Below are 22,555 nucleotides of genomic sequence, written 5' to 3'. Positions count from 1 at the left end.
CCTCCCGGGTCCCTGCCAGCCTCAGGCCGCAGGGAGTGGGGAGGGTCGGTGGGGGGGAGCTGCGGGCGCCGCCTGGGTCCGAGAGGGCTAGTGGGTAGGTGCGATGCCCTCCGAGGGCCGCCCGAGATTGGGGTGGGGGGAGCACGAATATGGGGTGCCGAGTCAGCGGAATCGGTCCGGACCCCGAGAAAGACCTGGCTCAGAATCAAAGGAACAGCAGGGGGCGGGAGGTTTGGAAAACAGCAATATTTGTATTAGGGGAGAAAAGCAAACACAAGTGTCCTCGCAGTAGGGATTCGGGGGTTCGAGGGAGAAAGCAGAAATCCGGCGGCCAAGAGCAAGCGTGGGAGGCGAGGGCGCGCCGGGGACACGCGGGCCCCCTGCCCAGCCGGGTGGGCGCCGTGGGCAGGGCCGGGCAGGGAAGAAAGAAGCCGAGGGGTGCTGACGGATGGTGGCGGTGTAGACGCTGCAAGCAACACCGTCTGCTTGCAGTTCGTCTACTCGAATGGAAACCGCGTCCCACGCGCCTCATGGTGTCCTGGTTTTGCCTCTAAAATGCATGCCAGCTGGAGGAATCTCAGAGACAAGAAAAGGGGGGCTTCTCACCCCTTTGGGTTGGGAGGTTGGGAGGAGAGCCCCTGCCCAGTCTGGAGCCATTCGCCAGGGAGGTGACTCTGGGGCCTTGACTTTGAAGCTAGCTCAGACCACCTTGTCACAAGTTGCTACCTCTGCCGCCCTCCAGCCGAAGGGCAGGGGTGGCCGCTGCCAGCAAGAGTCCCAGCGTTGAGCAAGAGGGTGGCTGTCCATCGGGGCCTTCTTTCTTATAACCGTTTCTGTTATTACCAACATAATTCATGTCATTTAACAGTATAGCAAATACATTATGATAGTGTAGTGGCCCTCCCGGGATGTCCACCCCCTAATTCTAGAAACTGTAAATATGCTCCATGGCATACATGGCCCCACACAAAGTGGGGGACTTTGCAGGTGTGATTAGGTTGAGGCCCTGAAGTTGGGAGATTATCCTGGATTACCTGGGTGGGCCCAGTGTAATCACAGGGAAATGGGGGCAGGAGGAGCAGGATCAAAGGAAGGAGATGTAACCACAGAAATGGAGGTTCCAGCAATGCAATTGCTAGCTTTGGAGATGGAGGAAGGGCTGCGAGTCGCTGAATGCTGGCAGCTTCTAGAAGGTGGAAGAGATCAAGGAAAGAGCTTTTGCCCTGAGCCCCCAGGAAGAACTCAGTCCTGTAAACACCCTGATTCCAGGACAGGGTAGTGAAGCCCATCTCAGACTTCTGACCTCTGTGAGTGTAAGATAATAAATTGGTGCTGTTTTAAGCTACTAAGTTTGTGATAATTTGTTACAGCAGCAACAGGAAAGTAATACACGAATACGTACATTTTATTTCTATTTTTATTTATCTTTTTACGAATACATACATTTTTAAAAAGAAATCAGTTGTGATTCACCACCCAGAATAAAATCATAATTTTTAATATCTATAATTTAGCAGTCAACTGAGAACAAGAACTGTTATGTGAAGGCACTTGCGAAGAGCGAAAGTGTCACATAGCTAACGTGGCATGTCTGGGTGAAGACACCTCAGGAATTCTACCAGCCAAGAGGGTCTTGAAGCTCACCCAATGCCCAGATCTGGCTTTCTCAATATCATTCTCCACTAAAAGAAGCCAGAGCCCTTCAAATAAATAGCTAATTTCAGGGCTCAGATAGGAAAGATATAGATGAACCCAGATCGAATTATTCTGTGAGATGGTGAGGAAGTGCTCAAAGAATGATAGGAACTTGTCCAGCAAACCCAAGAAAGTTAGCTCGGAGGAACTCCCTTTGGACAAATCTGGGATAATTTGACCAACAATAATGATAGTATTGAATTATGACTATTCTTATTTCGTTCTATCACAATCATAGTCTAAAGTAAAAATCCATGGGTGCCTACTGATACAATTATATAAATGAAAAAATAACTGGGGAGAAGAGAAAGCTCGTCCTATGGTAGAATATCAACTAATAAGTATCAAAGGAATAATGGAATTCTAAATACCATTTGCCACCAGACCCATAATTGTGTCAGAGAGAATCATCAGTGGATGCTAAAACAGTGGGTGGGAGTTTAATGAGAAATGGGATTTGTATACAGTCTCAGTCTTTCCTCACAGGATACAAACCATAAAAGGGAAAATAACAACTTTACAGTGGAGAAACCTGGCAGCCCCCTTAGCCAAGTGATCAAAATTAGCATCACCGGTAATGGGACAAATGGACAATATGAGCCTCTGATATGATGCCACAGAAGGGCCATGTCATTTCAGCGCTGCTCATGCCAAAAATTCATAACCTCAATTTGCGAGGGGCTAGCAAACAAATCAGACCGAAAGGTATTTCTACAAAATAACTGGCCTGTATCCTATAAAAATGCCAATGTCATGAACAACAAAGAAAGGTTAAGAAATTATTCCTTATTAGAAGGGACTAAAGAAGCATGATACCTAAATGCACTATGGATTCGGCATTGGATCCTGGACCAGGAAAAATGGTATTTTTTTTCCCTTTCCTTATAAAGGACATCAGTCCAGCCACAACGTGAATGAAACTTGAGGACCTTATCCTTATGCCAAATGAAATAATCCAATCAAAAGGACAAATATTGTGTGATTCCACTTTTGTGAAGTACTCAGAATCGTCAAATTCAGAGATAGAAGAGATGGTGGTTTCCAGGGGGGCTGAAGGGGTGGGAGATGGGGGTTACTGTTCAGTGAGTGCAGAGTTTCAGTTTAGGATGATATGACAGAAGATGTGCATAACAATAGTGTTCCCTATACACTGAATGTTTGTGTCCCACCCCCCAGCCCGATTCATATATTGAAACCTCATCCCCACTGTGATGGTGTTTGGAGGTGGACATTTGAGAGGTGATTAGGTCATGAGGGCAGAGCCTTTGTGAATGAGATTAGTATTCTTATAAAAGAGACCGCAGAGAGGTCCCTTGCCTCTTCTGGAAAACAGTATGGAGGTTCCTCAAGAAGTTAAAAATAGAACTACCCTATCATCCAGTAATCATACTATTGGGTATTTACCCAAGGAATAAAAAAACACTAATTCAAAGGGAACCCTTTGCACCCCTATGTTTACAGCAACATTATTTAAAATATTCAAGATATGGAAGCAGCCCAAATGTCCATCAACTGATGAATGGCTAAAGATGTGGTATATATACACAATGGAATATTATTCAGCCGTACAAAAGAATGAAATCTTGCCATTTGTAACCACATGGATGGAGCTAGAGAGTATAATAAATCAGAAAGAGGAAAATAAGTCAGAGACAAATACGGTATGATTTCACTCATATGTGAAATTTAAGAAACGAAACAAATGAGCAAAAGGGAAAAAAGAGAGAGAAGAAAACCAAGGAACAGACGCTTCGCTATGGGGAACAAACTGATGGCTATCAGAGGGGAGGGGCTTAGGGGGGTGGAGGAAACGGATGATGGGATGAAGGAGGGCACTTGTTGTGATGAGCACCGGGTGTTGTATGGAAGTGTTGAACCACTCTATCATACACCTGAAACTAATATTACACTGTATGTTAACTAACTGGAATTAAAATAAAAACTTTAAGAAATTATAGAAAACATTTTTAAATTAAGGTTAAAATGGTAAATTTTATGTGATATATTTTTTACCATAATAAAAAATAATTTGAAAAATCCTGCAACTTTCACAAACACATCAGTAGCTGATTGGCAGAATTTGCATAAGGTCTGTAGTTATATAATACTGGTATGCCAATGTTAATTTCCTCATTTTTTAGAAGATTTTTTTTTAAAGATTTTATTTATTTGACAGAGAGAGATACAGCGAGAGAGGGAACACAAGCAGGGGGAGTGGGAGAGGGAGAAGCAGGCTTCCCGCTGAGCAGGGAGCCCGATGCGGGGCTCGATCCCAGGACCCTGGGACCATGACCTGAGCCAAAGGCAGACGCTTAACGACTGAGCCACCCAGGTGCCCGAGAAGATTTTATTTATTTAGAGAGAGAGCGTTGAGTGGAGGTTGCAGCGGGGCAGGGGAAGAGAGAATCCCAAGCAGACTCCACCCTGAGCGCGGAGCCAGACATGGGGCTCAATCTCATGACCCCGAGATCATGACCTGAGCTGAAATCAAGAGTCGGAGGCTTAACTGACTGAACCATCCAGGTGCCCCTTTCCTCATTTTGATAAATGTACTGTGGTTATGTAAGAAAATGTCCTTTTAAAAAAATAGAAATATATAGTGAAGTATTTAGGGGCAAAGAGGCACAATGTCAACAATATATTCTCGAACAGTTTAGAAAAATTAATGTACACAAATTATTCATATATGGATGATGTGGGAAACAAAGGCAGAAGAGAAATTATTAAATTTCCTTACTACCTACAGCCTACTGACAAGTCCTTGAAACAGGCACAGTGACTTTCCTCTAGGGACTCAACTGGCTCGATGTTAATACTTTGCTAAGGGCCAATGGCAACCTTAGCCCAACCCCCAGGATCCTGTAAGTCTACTTTAACATATAAAAATTCATTTAGAAATCTCCTTTATCTCTAAACCTCCAAGATATGTGTTGGCAATCATCCCCCAAGCATATGACCCACGGATATACATCTGAAGGGTCTCATGACTGAGGTTTTATTAGATGGTAATAAATGACATTTTCCGAACAACAGCTAGCCCCCCTCAAGGTCCTGGAAACTTTGCTTCCAAAATTCCTTAGAGACTTAACGCTGTCCCTAACCCCCTTCCCAACTTGAAAGTATATAATGGGCCACCCGTGATGACCCCAGTGCGGCTCTTTCTGCCACGGGTCCTGTCCCTGTGCTTTAATAAAATCACCTTTTTGCACCAAAGATGTCTCAAGAATTCTTTCTTGGCCATTGGCTTCGAACCCTAACATCTTTCCTACATCACAGAGAGAAAGAATAGTAAAGCAAATGTGCAAAATATTAACATTTGGGGAATGCGGGTGAAATGTACAGAAGAATCTGTACTATCATTGCAACTTTTCTGTAAAATTATTTCAAAATAAGCAGTTTAAAAAATTAGAAGAACTAACTGGAAAGGAATGAAACTGTCTGGAGCAAACAGGATTCTAATGCCTACAGCTATCTTGGTCACCTGGGCTCTGTGACATCCTAATTCATGTGGCTCCGGAACCATGGATGCAAGTTCTCAGCCACACTGACCGATGGGGAAAAAGCAGGCCAGGAGTCCTTGGAATGGAGGCTAGGGCAGCCCCAGCCACTTGCAGAGATGAGCCAATGTGTGAAGAGGCTTGGTGAGCTTGGGTTTGGCTCAATTGGTTATCCAGCAGGAGCTTCAGTGGCGAAAGTGAGGGAGAGAAGCCAGGTTGAAGTTCAAAGCCCCAACAGTTTTATTGCTTCGAGTAGAGAGAATCCCACTCTTCAGCTACACACGCAGTGGGGAAATCCCACTGACTTAAGGATGAGTGAAACAAGTCAGACGCAAACGGTCCACCCTGTCTGATCCCATTCATCTGAAGTTCAAGAGCAGAACAAATTGATGGTGATGGAAGTCACATTCTTGTCCCTGGGGAGTGGGTACTGAATGGGAAGGGCACGAGGGACTTCTGTGCAGTCCTGGAAATACTCTATATCCTGTTCTGGGTGTTGGTTACAAGTTATCAAGATGTACACTTAAGCTTTGCCCACTTTCTACTGTATGTGTTAATCCTACATTTTAAAAAAGGTGTAGCCCCACCCCCGCCTCCCTGTTAACAAGGCATTCCGCGCAGATTCAATGGAGATTCGATTCACCTTGTTTGTTATTTCGTTGCTAAGCAACACAGTCCGAGCTGCACCACCAAGTGACGCCAATGCCAATGACTACGAGCCGATGTGGGGGATGTGCTAGGCAGGGATCCGAGAGTGACCGACAGGGACAATCCCCTCTCTCAGCCCGTTTTTGCTCTGGAAGGTGGGGGGGCGGGGGCGGGGCAGGGGTGAGGGGAGGGGGTGTTGAGCAGGGCAGACCGGCCCCTCTTCGGCTGCTTTGAGCGGCTGCTCTCCCCGCCTGCGAGTGCCTCTATTGCTATGGCAACTGCCTCCCGGTACTGGGGCTAAAATGAGCCTCTGTGGGTGTCAGGCAGGGATGCGAGGTCTCACCTGCCATGGAATAGAGTAGCCCGATGAAGAAACTGAGGAGTCACTGCAAGAAAAGGCTGATGCTTAGGGTCATTCCTGTCAAAATGGGACAGATTGGAGGCTGGGGGACAGGTCAGAGAGAGTGGTGAAGGTTTTCTGAAGGGCAGGGGTGGGTGCGGCACCAAGAGAAAGACTTAAGACCGGTTAACGCCCAGATAATGTGGAAATACACCAAGCCCACCCAAACGAGGAGAGTAACGCTGTTTACTCCGCGCTTGCTATACACACGGAGTCAGCCACCCTCCCGCGTTTGTCAGACACTCCAAGGAGGGCAGAGGAGCCGGGACGCTTTCTAACGGGAAAAGGAAGACTCCGATATGCTCTCCGAAGAGGCTGCTGGCACGGGGACCTAGAGGCGGGCTAACCAGAAGCGGGGCATCCTGTGCGATCAGTTACAGATGCGGGTTCTGCTTCCTCTCCTTGCTCCTACGTTGGAAGTGGGACCAAAATTTAGAGAAGCTGACAGTTATTAAGTGCTGACCCTTCCAGGCCGATGGCCGCAGAGGTGGCAGCTTGGCTTCCTGGGCTGGTTTTGCAGATTGTGGGTTAGAGTTCTCTCGACATGTAGGGTCAGGCCATTGTCCGTTCATGTATTCAGTCTCTTGGTGAATACCCAGAAGTTAGAGAAGTCAGGAGAGGGGTCCCCGTGGTCTTATTCACAAGGGGGTGAGGCCCTGAGAGCCACAGCTGTGGGGGTCTCCCCAGGAGACATGGGACATGGAGCATCCCAGGGAGGAAAGTAGTGGGTGAGGTTAAACCCCCATGTGAACTCGGCAGTGCGCGGAGCAGGCCCACCTCTGATGGGGACTCGGAGTCCCCTGAGAGCCCAGCATGTGTTTCCCGGAACAAGCCCTGGATCAGACACTAAGTGCGCCCCTTCGGAGGTGTCAGATCTGGGTAACTCACCGAAGCTGAGTGTTCTCCTCTTCATGCCTATCTCATAGGAGTGTTGAGATATTGCGCCCCAAGTTCACTGGACAGGGCCTGGCACTCAGCAAGGGCTCAGTCAATGTTAGATGTTATTTAGAGCTTCTGAATGATTGGTCAAAAATTTAAATTAAGACTATTGTGGGGATCAATATCCAAACTGTGGATGTAATTGTAAACTAAAGTGTCAGAAACCTGGACTCAGAGTGGGGCCTGAGGGTGGGTGGTGAGCGGATTGAAGCGGCTGGCGGTGGAGACACGGCACTGTGGGTGCCAAGGGTGTGCATTTGTCCAGCCGAGACCGTGTGCCCTTCCCAGGGCGGAGGAGGAAGAGCGGAGTGCACCAGTGGTGAGACGGCAGGTCCCCTAGAACTCTGTTTGGAGTGAGGCAGGAACCTTTCTCTAAAAGGCAGGCAGATCTGGGGGCTCCTGGCTGGCTCAGTCAGTAGAGCATGCGACTCTTGATCTCCCTATTGTGAGTTCAAGCCCCACATTGGGCATAGAGCTTACTTAAAAGAGAAAGAGACAGAGACAAGGAGGAAGGAGAATTTCACAAACAAAAATAACACGTATGTCATACGCTTTAACGGTTTGTGCTCAAAAAGAAGATTTAGGGGCTCCTGGGTGGCTCAGTCGGTTAAGCGTCTGCCTTCAGCTCAGGTCATGATCTCGGGGTCCTGGGATCAAGCCCCACATCGGGCTCCCTGCTCAGCGGGGAGTCTGCTTGTCCCTCTTTCTCTGCCCCGCCCATGCTCTTGCTCTCTTTCAAATAAAAAAATAAAATCTTAAAAAAAAAAAGATTTAAACCTAAGAAATTGAGAAATTCCAGTTAGACTTCAGAATTACATACATCCAAGCAGTCAGAACGGCAGGCATGACATGGGTTCCCCAAGTGAGGTTGTGATTCTTTCCCGGTAAACCTAGAAAGTGTTTCTGAATTCAATGGTAACTTCTTCAGGGACAGGGAGTAAGTCTTTGATCTGCCTGACCTGCTTATCTCCAGGGTCTAACAAAGCAGATTGCACAGGAAAACCACTCCGTAAATGTTTGATGGTAACGGAGACACACGAGACGACAGAAGAAATTCAGCTTGGGAGCTGAATGTTTTCCATAAATGCAGGAGGGAGAGGTGTTAGACAATCCCTAAGGATTCCTCTGAGTTCCCTAGGGCGAAGATAAAATCTCTAAGGGAGAGCCTCAGTTTAGGGCAACAGCACAATTTCAGGGTAGAAGCCAATCAGATCGAAATGTATGTTTCAAGGGACACCCCAGAGAGAGACACCCCTGGGGCCCACGGACCGGCCCCTGAATGCTGAGTGGAGTGGGGTGTGGCAGAGGGGCTTGAAACTGGACACGGGCTGCAACCAGCAGGTCAATGCTGAAGTTGACCCTGGTGCTGGAGCACAAATGTTCCCTAGCCACCGTATTAGTTTTCTGTGGCTGCCGCAACAAATTACTATACACGAATAGCTTAAAACAACAGTTATTACTTCACATCACAGTTCTGGGGGCCAAAAGTCTGAAATGGAAGTGTTGGGAGGGTCACGTTTCCTACAGAGGCTCTGAGGAGAATCCAGTCCTCGCCTTTTCCAGTTTCTGGTGGCTCCAGATGTTCCTAGCTCTGGCCACACCACTCCAAGCTCTGTCTCTGTCTTCACGTGGCCTTCTCCTCTTTGCGTCTCAAATCTCTCTCTACCACCACTCTTTCTTTTTTTCCACTTCTTTTTTAAGATTCCATTCATTTATTTGAGAGAGAGAGAGCATGAACAGGGGGAGGGGCAGAGGGAGAAGCAGACTCCCCGCTGAGCGGAGAGCCTGATGCGGGGCTCCATGCCCGGACTTAACTTACTGAGACACCCAGGCGCCCCTCTCTGCCCCACTCTTATAAGGACACCTGTCATTGCCTTTTTGGTCCACCTGGATAATGCAGGATGATCTTCTCATTTCAAGAGCCTTGACTTAATCACACCTGCAAAGACTGTTTTTCCAAATAAGGCAACATTCACAGGTTCCAGGGATTAGGGCATGGACATATCTTTTGGGGGGGGCTGCCATTTTAGCCTATCCCACATCCCAAAGGTAAGAACATGAAGAAGTTCATAGCTCACTCCTGAAAATGCTTGCTGACTGCCACAGAGCTCCCATGACACTCTGGAACTGACTCGTGAGCTGACACTGGGCAACCCAGCATCCAGAGATGGGATAGGATTTATTACCAGCCTGGGGTGAGCTGTCTTAGTCTGGGAAATCCAACACAGTTTCAAGGAATTCCTGGGCTATAGGATCCTCTGGACATGGAAGATTCCATGGCCAATTTAGGTGCTTTTCTACTCTCAAGGGTGGACCTCTTGGTTCATTTATCCTTGGGGTCCCATGGGCCTATCTGGTTCAACATTTTGCAGAGTGCATGCTTGGACATTCCAGCTGCATGAGATGGCCTTTTAGGGAAGGGTTCAGTGGCCAAGGACATGTGGATACCACTGGTGACATTCCCTTTTTGCAATCCTTAACACATTTTAATAGACTAAAGGCATCCAGAAATCCTGTAGTAGAGAAGCCTAGTATTTCCCAACTTGCTTGCAACCCTTGACAACTCATCCCTTGTTCTGGAAGGGAGACCTAGTAAAGAGGAAATGTATGGGTATGTGTTTGGCCTGTGTGTCCTCTGGGTTGGCAGGATGAGCAAATGCCAGATTATTCCTCATTTCTGACCCTCTTTGCCATCCCAGGGCTGGTGCCATCTGCTGACTCTAATGGACTCTGGTCCCAATTAGGCACCTGCTCACCCACTGACGTTTTACTTCATCCCAGGATTCCACCGGGTTTGCCCAGAACTTATTGATCTTGCTTTGATGTTGCAGCAGAGAATGCACCGTCCTTGATTGTGCTGAGTCTTTATGGTCCTTCCCACATTCTGCCCTTTCACCATAGTTGGGGACCTTGCCTTGTTTGTGGGTGAACTTTTGCATACATGGCATTAACAGGCTTCTTTTATCTGGCATCATTGAGTAGTAAGGTTGGAAATGTGGCAATTCAATCTGAATTTGTATGTGGGTCAGAAGGGGTAAAGGGGTTCCTAACTTCTTTCATTCTTTGGTCTCTCCAGGAAGAACTCAAGGCCTGGCCTACATCACATGGATAAGCACTCAGGGCCCAGTCTCTCAGGAAGACTAGCAGGAGTCAACTGTGGTCTTTCGTTTCCTTCCTTCCTTCCTTCCTTCCTTCCTTCCTTCCTTCCTTTCTCTCTTTAGATTTTATTTATTTGAGAGAGAGAAAGAACATGAGAGAGAGAGAGAGATCATGTGCAGGGGGGGAGGGGTAGAGTGAAAAGCAGACTCCCTGCTGAGCAGGGAGCCTAATGCAGGGCTCAATCCCAGGACCCCGGGATCATGACCTTGAGCCAAAAGCAGATGCTTAACCAACTGAGCCACCCAGGCGCCCTTTCCTTTTTTCTTTCTTTCTTTCTTCCTCTTTCTTTCTTTCTTCCTTCCTTTCTTTCTTTCTTTCCTTCCTTCCTTCTTCCTTTCTTCCTTCCTTTCTTTCTTTCTTTCTTCCTTTCTTTCTTTCCTTCCTTCCTTCCTTCCTTCTTTCTTTCTTTCTTGCAACAATTAGGAGATTGACACAAATTAGAACAAGGTTTTATTTCACTGGAAATATTAAGAAAGAATTTCATAATAAAGAGCTTAGAAGATCTTGTAAAATACACTTGTTATTATGAATATCAGTAAGAATGTTTTTAATGATAAAATGCAATTTCAGATATAAGAATAACTTTAAAATCTAGCTATCCTCCTTAATGAGGAATATATGAATAAAAGGATATAAAGGAATGTGGCTTTCAAGTATTACTCAACAGATTATTAATAAATGGTGAGACTCGGTAGCCATCACCTTAACTAAGTGATCAGACTCAGTCACATTATTAGTGGCTCCACCTGAGTTTCTGGCCTTCCCGTGTGCTGCCATAAGAAAGATATGACACCACCTACGAGATATTCTTTCTAAAGCAATGTTTAAACCGAATCAAATCAAGCCTCTAGGCTAACTTTCAGTTTACAGGAAACAGAGGGGCTAAAGGAACAAGTTAAATGACAACAGGAAGAAGCAATCAGATAAATCTACAATGAAAGATATTATATAAACAACTGTCCTGTGATCTGCCAACAGGCATGTCATCAGAAAAACAAAAGGTACAGGGACTGTTTTATTTTCATTTTTTCTTATTTATTTTATTATTTTTTTAGAGAGAGAGAGAGAGAGCACGAGCATGGCGGGGGGGTGGGGCAGAGGGAGAGGGAGAATCTCAAGCAGGTTCCATGTCCAGCATGGAGCTCGATGTTGGGCTTGATCCCACAATCCCAGGATTATGATCTGAGCCGTAATCAAGAGTTGGACGCCTAACGACTGTTTTAGAATAAGGATGGTGCCACTTAAATCAGTGGCAATGAATGAGGCTAGATTGATTGGATGCTTGTGTTACAATTTTTTTTTTCAGGGGCACCTGGGTGGCTCAGTCCGTTAAGGGTCACCCAGTGTGTAGCTCCCTGCTCAGTGGCGGGAAGCCTGCTTCTCCCTCTCCTTCTGCCCCTCCCCCACACTCATGCTCTCTCTCTCTCTCTCTCTCTCTCTCTGTATCTCTCTCTCAAATAACTAAATACAATCTTTAAAAAAAATAAAAACAAAGCAAAATTTTTTTAAAAACAACAAAACTGTAAAAGGCATTCTTGGGACAATTACAGGAACTTTAGATTCTAGATATTATTATGGGGTGCTAATGGTTTTAAAGATTATTCTAACTCTAGGAGATACACCCTAACGTGTTTAGGGGCAAGGTGTTCAGACACATACTTCCAAATGATATGGAAAAGAAAAACTATAGTTAAAATACATATGGCTAAATGTTAATAATTGTTGAATCTAGGTTGGGGACATATAGTTCATTGTACTATTTCTTCACCTTGTCGGTATGTTTGAAAATTTTCTTAATAAACTTTTGGAGAAAAAAGGAATTGTGATCTTGAAGGCCTTTATCTCAGCAACATTTCGGCTTAAATCGTAAAGGATTTTTATGGGATTTTCATAACCAAATAGGTCAGTAACGTGAAACTCTTGGTACTCTATTTGATGATTTGATTTGACTCAATGTACATCCTTGTTGAGAATATCTGCATGAAGTATTGAAATTGAATTTATTACAACCAAGAAATGCAGATATAAAAGAACAGACTCACTAAGGTAATGTATCATTGTTGTTCAGTGTCAGCTATGATATGAATTTGTCTCTTCCTAAGAAAGGCCTTCATACACATGTTCTTATTCCAGTATCAGAAAGTATCTCCTGAAAAAGTATACTTAATTTATTCAGCCAGTATTTACTGACATGCTACTACAGGGATACATCGGTGAATGAAAGGTGGCCGCTTCCAGGGAAGGGCCATAGGCTCCAGACCTCTGTACGCACAAGGACGGGAGCAGCCTCATTCACGCTAAAGTGCAGAGTTCTCTCAAGCATTGGCTTGTATACTCCCGCAAAAATTATGTATACCTTTATTTCTGGATCAATATAAATGTTCAGTTTGTGTTTAAATGGTGGCAAAAGATGTCGTTCTGTTATAAAATTATCATTTTAAAATAAAATTGTTTCATCACCATTTAAAAAATATCGTAAGTGTAATTTCTTTATAATCTGTGTCTAGGAATTTCCATATCTGAAGTCTTTGTGGGATGGTTTAGGCTGTTATGTGAGTTCTTGCTCAAGGCATCTTGGGTCACATATATACACATACATAAATATACACACACATGTATATTTGGTTATGTTTATTGTGTGTAGCTCATTGTCCTTGTAAACTTAGTTGGGGAGGTTCTTTGAGGGTTGGTGTTATGGACTGAACTGTGTCCCCCCAAAATTCATTTTTGAAGCCCTCGCTCCTAAGTGACTGTATTAGCAGATAGAGCCTCTAAAGAGGTAATTAAGATTAAATGAGGTCATGTGGGTAGGGCCCTAATCCAGTAGGAGAGCAGTCCTTGTAGGAGGAAGAAGAGACACCAGGGATGTGCACACACAGAAAAAAGACCACGTGAGGATGGGCAGCAGGAAGGCGACCATCTGCAAGCCAAGGGGAGAGGCCTCGGGAGAAACCAACCTTAAAGGTGTCTTGACCTTGTACTCCCAGCCTCTAGGACCGTGACAAAATAAATTCCTGTTGTTTAAGCTACCCAGTCTGTGGTATTCTTTTACGGCAGCCCCGGCAGACCAAGACAGCTAGGAAACAGTGCATTCCTCTAGACGGAATCCGCATTTGCTTCTACCAGGTACTTGGGGCTCCCAGTGGTCCAAGATCATTTTGAACTGAATTCACTGTCAGAGATTATTTGGTCAGTGGGGTGATAGGAGTTTGGGGTGCAATCCATGCTAGGGCTGATTCGTGGGTATCATCAGCAGACAACTTTTCCTAGATGTCTTGGAGAGGGGTCAGATTTATTTTTGGCTCACCATTCCCCGGAGATAGCAGCCCTATGGGCCTTGGGGAGAATCCCGGTAGAAGGTCCCTTAACACAGTCTTGTGCTGGGCAGGTTCTGGGCTTCCATAATTATTTTTCTTGCTTCTGGAAGCTGTCAAAACACAAGCTCAAGTTTGCCTGGCTCAGCGGAGCAAAGCAACTTCCAGGTTCCATTTACCTCTTGTCCTTAAATTTTGGCCCAGTAATTTCCTTACCATTTTTCCCAACGTGTAAGAATATGCTTTTTATATTTTACCTAGCATTTTCAACTGTTGGCTTAAATAACCTAGCCTGCTATATTCTTGGAAAAGGAAATGAACATTATCAGTTTTTCTCAATCCTGTAACTGAGAAGTTCTTTTAACCAGGAGTTTGTGCACTGGAACTACCCCCTGAAATTGTATGCGACATTTTGTGCTTATGGAATTTTTCTGAAAAAAAACAAAAATCATAGATTTTTATCTGATTGTCAAAGGTGTTTATGACTGATCCCCCAAATTTGAGAACTACTGCTTTGGGAGTTCCATCAGCACCTACAAATTTTACCTTTAAAAAAGTATTTCAGAATAATTTCCCACAGAAAAATTGCAAGTACAATACAAAAAAACTCTCATACTACCTTCACTCAGATTCACCAACTTTTAACTTCCTCCCTCTCTCATTCACACACGTGCACACGCGTGCGCACCCCCTCCCACAGAGTCTTTTTCTGAACCATTTGACTGTAAGTTTCAAGCCTAATCCTACATGAAACCTAAACACTCTAGTATGTATTTAACTAAACAAGGATCTCTGAAGAAGTCAGGAAATCAATATTGATACAACATTAACATACATTAACATTCAAAGACCCTATTCAAATTTCAATTTTGCCAATTGTCCCAATATGGAAGTGTGTATATATATATATATATATATATATTTCCCAGTATGTATTTTAATATATATATAGTCCGAGTATATGTAATATTTAATATGTATTATATATAATACATGGACACACACGTATATAAATTTCTTTATCTGCTCTTATTTTTTAAAGTGAGTTCATAATGATAGCTATGTTTCCAATCCAACACCTCAGGGTTCTTTCTAACCTTTCCCTTTCCACATTAGTATTTTCTCCAATGTGGGAAATCTGACCATCATTATTCTCAATATCTTTACTTATTTGCTCAACATAATCAGTTGTCCAACCTGCATGCCTCTTCCTTTGGTCCCCATGTTTTTGCCTACATCGCTGTTGTGGAAGGCAAGGAAAATAGAAAAGAAAGATGGAGGGGTAGGGAAGATGGAATGGAAAGGGAAGACAGGAAGGAAGGGACAATGAAAAGGGAAGAGAAAATAGGAAGATTTTAATATTTAGATAATGCCATAAATTGCCTTCAATAATTTATTTTTTTAAAGATTTTATTTATTTATTTGACAGACACACCGAGAGAGGGAACACAAGCAGGGGGAGTGGGAGAGGGAGAAGCAAGCTTCCCGCGGAGCAGGGAGCCTGATGAGGGGCTGGATCCCAGGACCCTGGGATCACGACCTGAGCTGAAGGCCAATGCTTAACGCCTGAGCCACCCAGGCGCCCCAATAATTTGTTAATGTTAACAATTTTAAGCTTAGAGTAAGGCATTTTGCCTAATTGCCATATCTATGCTTGTTCAGCAGCAATTCTGTGCAACTGTTGCAAAGTCATGGGTTTCTATACAAACATGGGCTCACAGTAAAAAGTTGAGTTTAATGTCAGTGTAGAGGGTGGCTGCTAATGACAAACTGGTGAGGTTCAAAATGTGGGAGGCCTGCAGCTGGATAGACCGGTGCTTTAATTCTGGTTCCTCTTCTACGTATGTGGCCAAGAGCTAGTTACTTATCAGCTGTGAGTCTCAGATTCCTCATCTGTAAAATGGGTATAATACTTACTACACAGAATGGCTATTGATGTTCATCGGACATAATAAGGAGTTTGGTTAATTATTGTTATTGTTACAGTTTGTGCCCCAAATATTATACTCTGTTTTCCTACATGTCTCCTCTTGCTCATTTTATTGCTATATGGAAACCCAGCATTACTAGACTAGAATATCCTCATGACACAGTAGACACCCACACACAAATGAGGTTGGAACCATGTGTATGCTATACCTTTAAGTGTTTCTTTTGATCAAAATAACATTTGTTCCAGATTGAAATTCTGTACCCATTTTAACATTGGTTTCTTCGGATAAAGTGTGGCAGATGAAAATATTGTTATATAATGTTGGTGTTCTCATTTGAAAACAGTAATTCTAATATAATGCACATCTATTATTTTGTCCTCTCCTTTCTCAGGGGAAATGTTCCTCTCTCCACCTCAATAATGTAGTTCAGTGGCAGAGTCCGTGATCTTAGCTCTTTAGCACAATCATTTGGTTCAGGGATGGGCACCTACCTGGACCAATACCTGTCCTTCCCTGGGAATTTTTAACTTGGCACTATAGATCATCACCCTCGGCCCATCTGAAGGTGAGGCAGAAGATAGAAACTTGAGAGCTACCAGTGGCCTTTTCTCCAGGCACGTGGAGGAAGCTGGCCCTACAGCAGGAAAACTCATATGCAGAGAGAAGCAGAATTTAAGGATGGAGGCAGAGAGAGGGACTCTGATTCTAGGAGTCCCTCAGGCCCACTGGATCACGACCCCCATCACAATTTGTTCAGATCAACAGTACATTCCTCCAACATTGCCTACAAGTTTAGTTGGGTTCCTGTCATTGGCGACCAAGAAAAGCGTGACTGATTTACGTATCCTAAAAGGCTGTTTCGAGGACCAATGCTTGGCATACAGCAGGGACTCAATGAATATTGGTTTATTACTCTTATATTTAACTTCCAAAGGCTAAACGAGAAAACATTGAGGCAGTTCTCGATTCTACAAGTAATGTTTTTGAGCATCACTAAGTAAGACATTTAAAGACAGGAGTGAGCCCTCCACCTCACTACATACACACATTTCCCTCCAGTCCTACCCCAGCTCTGCTGTGCTGTTTACATACCTGCCCTGAAATATTACCAGTACTTTCTTAGCAAATCTCAGTCTGCCTCACAGAATCCCTCCCCCTGTCATACAACATGAGACTGGGGTTGGTGGTCCTAAACTGTGCCCCTGGTCTGAGCTCAGGGAGAAGTGCTCCACCACAGGCCTTACAGGGATGTGAACCCATGTTGGGGCTGGGTGGGAGGGATGGGGGTTGGGGAATGAGTCTCCTTCAAATTCAATTTCTTGGGAGATAGTATCAACATTTTTAAGTAAAAGCTTAAATGTGATCAATTCTCAAGCTCAGCCCTTGAAATCAGTGGGTCTCCATTATCGTGTCAGGAAGAATTTGCCTTCCTGCGTTGGGTAACATTGAGTGAAATCAGTCAATCAGTGACATTAGTTTTCAAGGGCTGCTCTCTTTTTGGACTCTAAAGTTTCATTATTTTTATTCCAAATTTCATTCTGATTTAGGAGGCTTGGAGGAGGGGTCTTTCCAACTCCTTTAGTCACACAGATGGAAAAGAGATTGCTAGCATTCTCGAATCTTTCTGCAACTCATCTGCATATTGTTTAAAATATTTGGGGGCGGGGTTTAGATACATCTTTGGTTCTACTCAGGTGCTTCTAAGGTGGTGGTCTTTCTAAACCGTATTTTCTAAATCTTTATTTAAAGAAAAAGGCAAGCTTATGGTGAGGAAAGGTGGACTACTGACGGAGGCAGAGGTCAGCCTCTTCTAAGGCCGAAGCAGATCAGCTCTGGCCAGGTAGGCGATCATAATTCAGTATATCAAGCCCTGCGCCTCTGAACCGATTTCTCTTAGAGGTGGATGTTTCAACCCTCGGCCTAAGTGGTTTATTGAAGTCCTTCCAACCAAAGGCAGAAGTCTCCCTGGGAGGAATTTTGGCAACGTTAGTGTGCGTCTTCTTACATTTCAGAGATGTTTCAGTACTTCCTCGAAACGTGCACCAGAACTATCCGGGCGCCGAACAAAAATGCATATTCCTGGGCCCACTCCAGACACGCAGCACTAGCGTGTCGCGGCGGGGAGGAGGGGGCGCAGAGCCCGTATTTTCACCCAGAGAATCCCTAAGCCTCCCAGGGACCGGCCTCTGCCGTGCACGGCGGCCGGAACCCTCGCCGCGGTCACCGCCTCGCCGCCAGGCGCCTGCTCACGCAGCTCTAACCCCCGCCTCTGCGCCTCCTTTGTCGCCACCCTCGGTGCCACCAGAGCTCGGCTCCTGCTTAGGTTTCCGCCCCGCCGCCCACAACAAGACCGAGGTAGACCGGAGCCCGGAGGCTCGCTACCCCTCCCGCCCTCAGCCCTCCCCGCCCGCGCGGCCGGCGGCGGCGGAAGTGACGGCGCGCGTCGTTGGGGCGCTCCCGCCCCTTCCGCCCGGCGCCCCGCCCAGGCCTCTCCGCTCCGCTCTCCCCGCCCCTCCCCCTCCCCTCTCACGTCCGCTTTCTGTCAGCCTGTCTCCCTCTCCCTCTCCCCCTCTCCTTCCTCTCGCTTCCTCTCTCGCACCTGAGCTCGCGCACCTGCCCGGGCCCGGCTCCGCTCCCTCCTCCCTCCTCCCCCTCCCTCCTTTTCCACCCCGGCCGGAAGGCTCCGGCCCCGGCCGCGGGAGCTTCGCGGCTGCGTCACCGCCGCCCCCCCAGACAAGATGGACACCGCCGAGGAAGGTAAGCGGCGGCGCCCGCGCCCTTGCACCGGCGCCTGGGTTCGGGCCAGGCCCGCGCCGCGGCCGCGGAACTCGAGGCAGGCGGCGGGCCCCCTTGGCGGCGCGGCGGGGGCGCCTCCCCTCGGGGCGGGGGCGCGCGGTGACAGCGGCGGGGCCGGCGCCTGAGGCCGTTTGTCCGCCGCGCTGAGCGCGAGGGGCGGCGGGCCGCGGGGGGGAGCGGAAGGTGACCCCTTGGCGCCCCCCGCCGTTTCCCGCCCGTGCGCACGGAGGGCGGGGGCCCGCCGGGGTAGGGGGCTTCGGGCCGCGGGGATCGGGGCCGGCGTGGCCTCCCCGCCCGCTCGGTCTCCTCAGTGCCCGGGGACACGCTGTGATCGCTGCTCGAAGTATGGGGGTGTATCCCACGCCCTTCCTCCACCCGGTTTTGTCTTTCTTATTGTCGTTTCGCCCATTGCTGCTGTACAGGCCCTACCCCCTGACAACAAAACTTCTTTGTTGACTCTGAAACTTCGCGAAAAATGCCCCGCCAGGTCACGGCTGAGTGCAGTGGACTGAGCCCTATTTAAGAACCTTGCCCTCTGCGTCCCTGCTTCCAAATAATTTGTTTACTAAACGTGGAAGAGTAAGGTCCAACGAGGTTATTAGGAGGAGGGAGGTTGTTTAGAATTCTTTTGTTTTGGTGTAGTTTATTTTGTGTTGAATCCCTGACACCAGTAAGCCCGGTTTTCTGTGCTTTGTTTTGTTAGTGCGTGTGTTTCGAATATGGTTGTTTTGGAACAAGCTAACCCTTGTAAACGGAATACATAAGGTATAAATATCTTTTGAGTATTTAAATGCATTTGCTTATCCACCGAAGGTAGGTTATTTTAAAGCGCTTTTATCTTTTTAGAATTTACAAAATAATTTCGTGAGTCTGTAGAGGAAATTAATAAATAAATAATCCTGTCTCTTGATGGTTTGGTTATCAGTGAAGATGCACTTACGCCTGGGGTGACTTTATGTTGGGGATGTGTCTTTCAATCTTAATGGATTGCAGTTTTGGTGGTTTTAGATGAAAATCATCGAATACTGCCATGGTGTGCAATAGTGAGTAATACACGTTTGCTATTGTCTATATATGTAATGAATTGGTAGATGTCAATTTACCATTTTTTAAATAAGTCTTTCCTTAGATGGTAAGAACCTCAGCTGTAATGACATTTGTGTGTGACCGTTTACAAAGCATACTCACATGCGTTTACACTTGATCTTTCATAGTAGCCCCAGTGAGTGGGTAGGTAGTAGTATCTTTTACAGATGTGGAAATTCAGGCTTAGTTATTTTAACAGCTTGTCCAAGTTTCACACAGTAATAAGAGATTTGAACCTAGATATTATGATTACAAATAGAGTTTTCCTTTCATTATGCCTCAGTTGTGTTTGTTATATACAGGGAGTGAAAGCTGGTGGCTGCAGGAGACTCCTTTGGAAAAAATGGTAAAGTGAAACTGCTGAGAGGTTAGGAATTACTTTGTTTTTTTCCATCTGCATAGATTTCAGGTCATTTTGGATTCACATTTTAATGACTTACTCAAATAAGGCAAGTATTTATTTATCACGATGTGTGCTGGCATATTACATTAAATTCCATTCTTTGAGCCTGGGCACTCATTGTGCACCACATTTACGGTGCTGTAGTTAGTGGAAACTCAGGGATTGCAGAATCTGATTTTATATGGAATTATGAAAGAAAGGTTTTCCATGTACTCCTAATGCTTGAACATTTTTTCCTTGTAAAATTATAATCAGGGTAAGATATAAATGATTTTTATTTATTGACTTGAACACTGTTTCCTATTGAAATAACTATGAGCTCGTGTATATGGCGTTTATTTTGCTGAACACTTTATACACATCTCATTCAATTCTCTCAACATTTTAAGGTAGGCAATATCCACTCTTTATGGAAAGGAAACGGAGGGTTGGTATTGTTAGTGACTTGCCTAAGGTCATATAGGGAGCAAGGTCAGAGGTAAGATTCAGACTCGGGTCTGTCAGACACTATGGTTAAAATAGATAAAATAACTTAACTTTTGTTGCTCCCTTTATAGGATGAATCATTTACATATTTCGACAGAACCATTTTTGGCATTTGTTTTGTGAAACTATTAGTCATGAAACGGAAGTGAATTTTAATACTTCTCATGCCCACTTTTGCTAAATTCCAAATCAGAAGACTTCGGAAATTTTCAAAATTAAATTTAAATTTAACTTGAAAAAACATTGGAAGGAAAGGGAGCATTACAGAGGATTTCATGATATAGCGAAGAACAGGTTGGAAACAACTGCTCTGTTTGCTAAATTAGTTATTACAGATTATTTCTTAAATTGAAAAAATGCAATTGGGTTTTTTATCTGATTATAAAAGAAACAGTTTTTTTTTTTTGTAGGAGACTTAGTAAAAATGAAAGAAAATTACAAAAATATGTAAAGAAAATTAAGTTTTAAAAATTGTCACCTGTTGGAGCGCCTGGGTGGCTCAGTCGTTAAGCCTCTGCCATGATCCGGTGGTCCTGGGATTGAGCCCCGCATCGGGCTCCCAGCTCAGCGGGAAGCCTGCTTCTCCCTCTCCCTTTCCTTCTGCTTGTGTTCCCTCTCTCGCTGTGTTTCTCTCTCTGTCAGATAAATAACTAAAATCTTTAAAAAAAAAAAATTGTCACCTATTGTTAAAAACACTGATAATGTTTACTTTTTTTTAATATGTTAATCTGAGCCAACAGACTAAAAATGTTGTTAAAATACCAAGGATACAAGTAGAGTGTAACTCTTTCCACTCTTAAAAATAGCGTCTTGCTTTTCTCTAGGGTACTGTATGTGATATTATAATGCTCAGAATGTTTTGTATTTGTAGTAAACAGTATTGAATTCTGTTAGAAAATTGATTATTTGCCAGATGGATTTTGGCCTTTCATATTAAGTGTTCGCTAGATTTTAAAGATCTCTAAAAAGTGTTTGGTGTGTTAAATTTTATTTTTGTAAAATCAACAGGTTTATAATCCATTCTCATTACGCAGGATAAATGAATCATTAATATTGTTTTTTTATGTAGTTTGTATGAGTGTGGATAGGTTGTATAAACTGCTACCATCAAATCTTTGAACTTCAGAAGATACTTTAGAAATGCAGCTTCCTTGTTTTATGGATTAGGAGTCTGATCCTGCAGTGCACTGAGATTTTTCAGTTTCAGGGAAAAAAATCTGTCTTTTGCTCAAGGATATACATTTTTTAAAAGAAAAAACACCACACTGTTGGAATAGATGTTGCAAGCAAGTATTGATATATGAAACCCTCATGAAGATATTAAATGCATTTTGCCATAGTAGAGTGTTCTCATTTCAGTCCAGTGGTACAGACCTGACTTTTTTTTTTTAATTTTGCTAAGTCATTCCTTACTCTAGCAAAATGTAATACAAAATATCATCAGTAATTTTTTTATGGAGTGCCAAAGCAGTTATTCTTTATGCTTTGTGAGACACACTGGGAAGGTAGGGAGTTGAAGTGTATTGCAGTTGATCACGTTCTGTATTTACTATGGCAAAACCTGAGGTGACGTAGATTTGGAAGAAATGAGTTAAAAGGATGGGAAGTTGTCAGAACCAGATAGCTTGTTATCATCTTTCTAGAACCACATGGTCTTTCATCTCTGCTTTCAGACATGTCTGCTTCATTCTTCTCACCACGGATCAACTTTCGCTGCTTTGGCATGCTTATGACCACCAAGCAGACATGCACTTATTTGGCAAATGCTTACTGAGCACCTGTTACAGGCCAGGCATTATTTTATGCTTTTGGGCTAGGCAGGAAACAAAATAGACAAAATCCCTTATTTCATTGGGTTTACATTCTTTTGGCTTGGTAGGGGAGGAAGGGAAGACAGAAAATAATTATATGGCATAACTTATAAATGCTGTGGAGAACAGTAAATCTGTAGGGAATAGGAGTGCCAGGATAGGAAGATGGCGTTGCAGTTTTAAATGTGGCAATGAAGGAGGGCCTCACTGAGAAGGAGCAAAGTAAGAGAGGGAGTTAGACATACTCTGTGGGCAGAGCATTCTAGGCAGAGACAATAGCCAGTGTGAAATCTTTAAGACGGGGGTATGCTGGGAATGTTTAATAACCAGGAGACCAGTGTAGCTGCAGTGGAGTGAATGAGTTGGGCAAAGAGGAAGTAAAATATG

General features: G+C 44.7%; 1 protein-coding gene across 3 annotated transcripts in view; it reads left to right on the top strand.

Moving 5' to 3' along the window:
* Positions 1 to 18,104: 18,104 nt before the first annotated feature.
* Positions 18,105 to 22,555, top strand: part of MARCHF6 (membrane associated ring-CH-type finger 6) — a 75,908-nt gene continuing 71,457 nt past the window's right edge. For all 3 annotated transcript variants that reach the window (XM_044917185.1, XM_021702545.1, XM_021702544.1), the window contains exon 1: positions 18,105 to 18,343. In XM_044917185.1, coding sequence (XP_044773120.1) covers positions 18,325 to 18,343 — 19 coding nt within the window. In that variant the 5' untranslated portion in view covers positions 18,105 to 18,324. The remainder of the gene's footprint in view (positions 18,344 to 22,555) is intronic.

The sequence above is a fragment of the Neomonachus schauinslandi genome, chromosome 7 (genome assembly GCF_002201575.2).
Source record: "Neomonachus schauinslandi chromosome 7, ASM220157v2, whole genome shotgun sequence".
Taxonomy (NCBI): Eukaryota; Metazoa; Chordata; class Mammalia; order Carnivora; family Phocidae; genus Neomonachus; species Neomonachus schauinslandi.
This window is presented reverse-complemented; position numbering and strand designations above follow the sequence as displayed.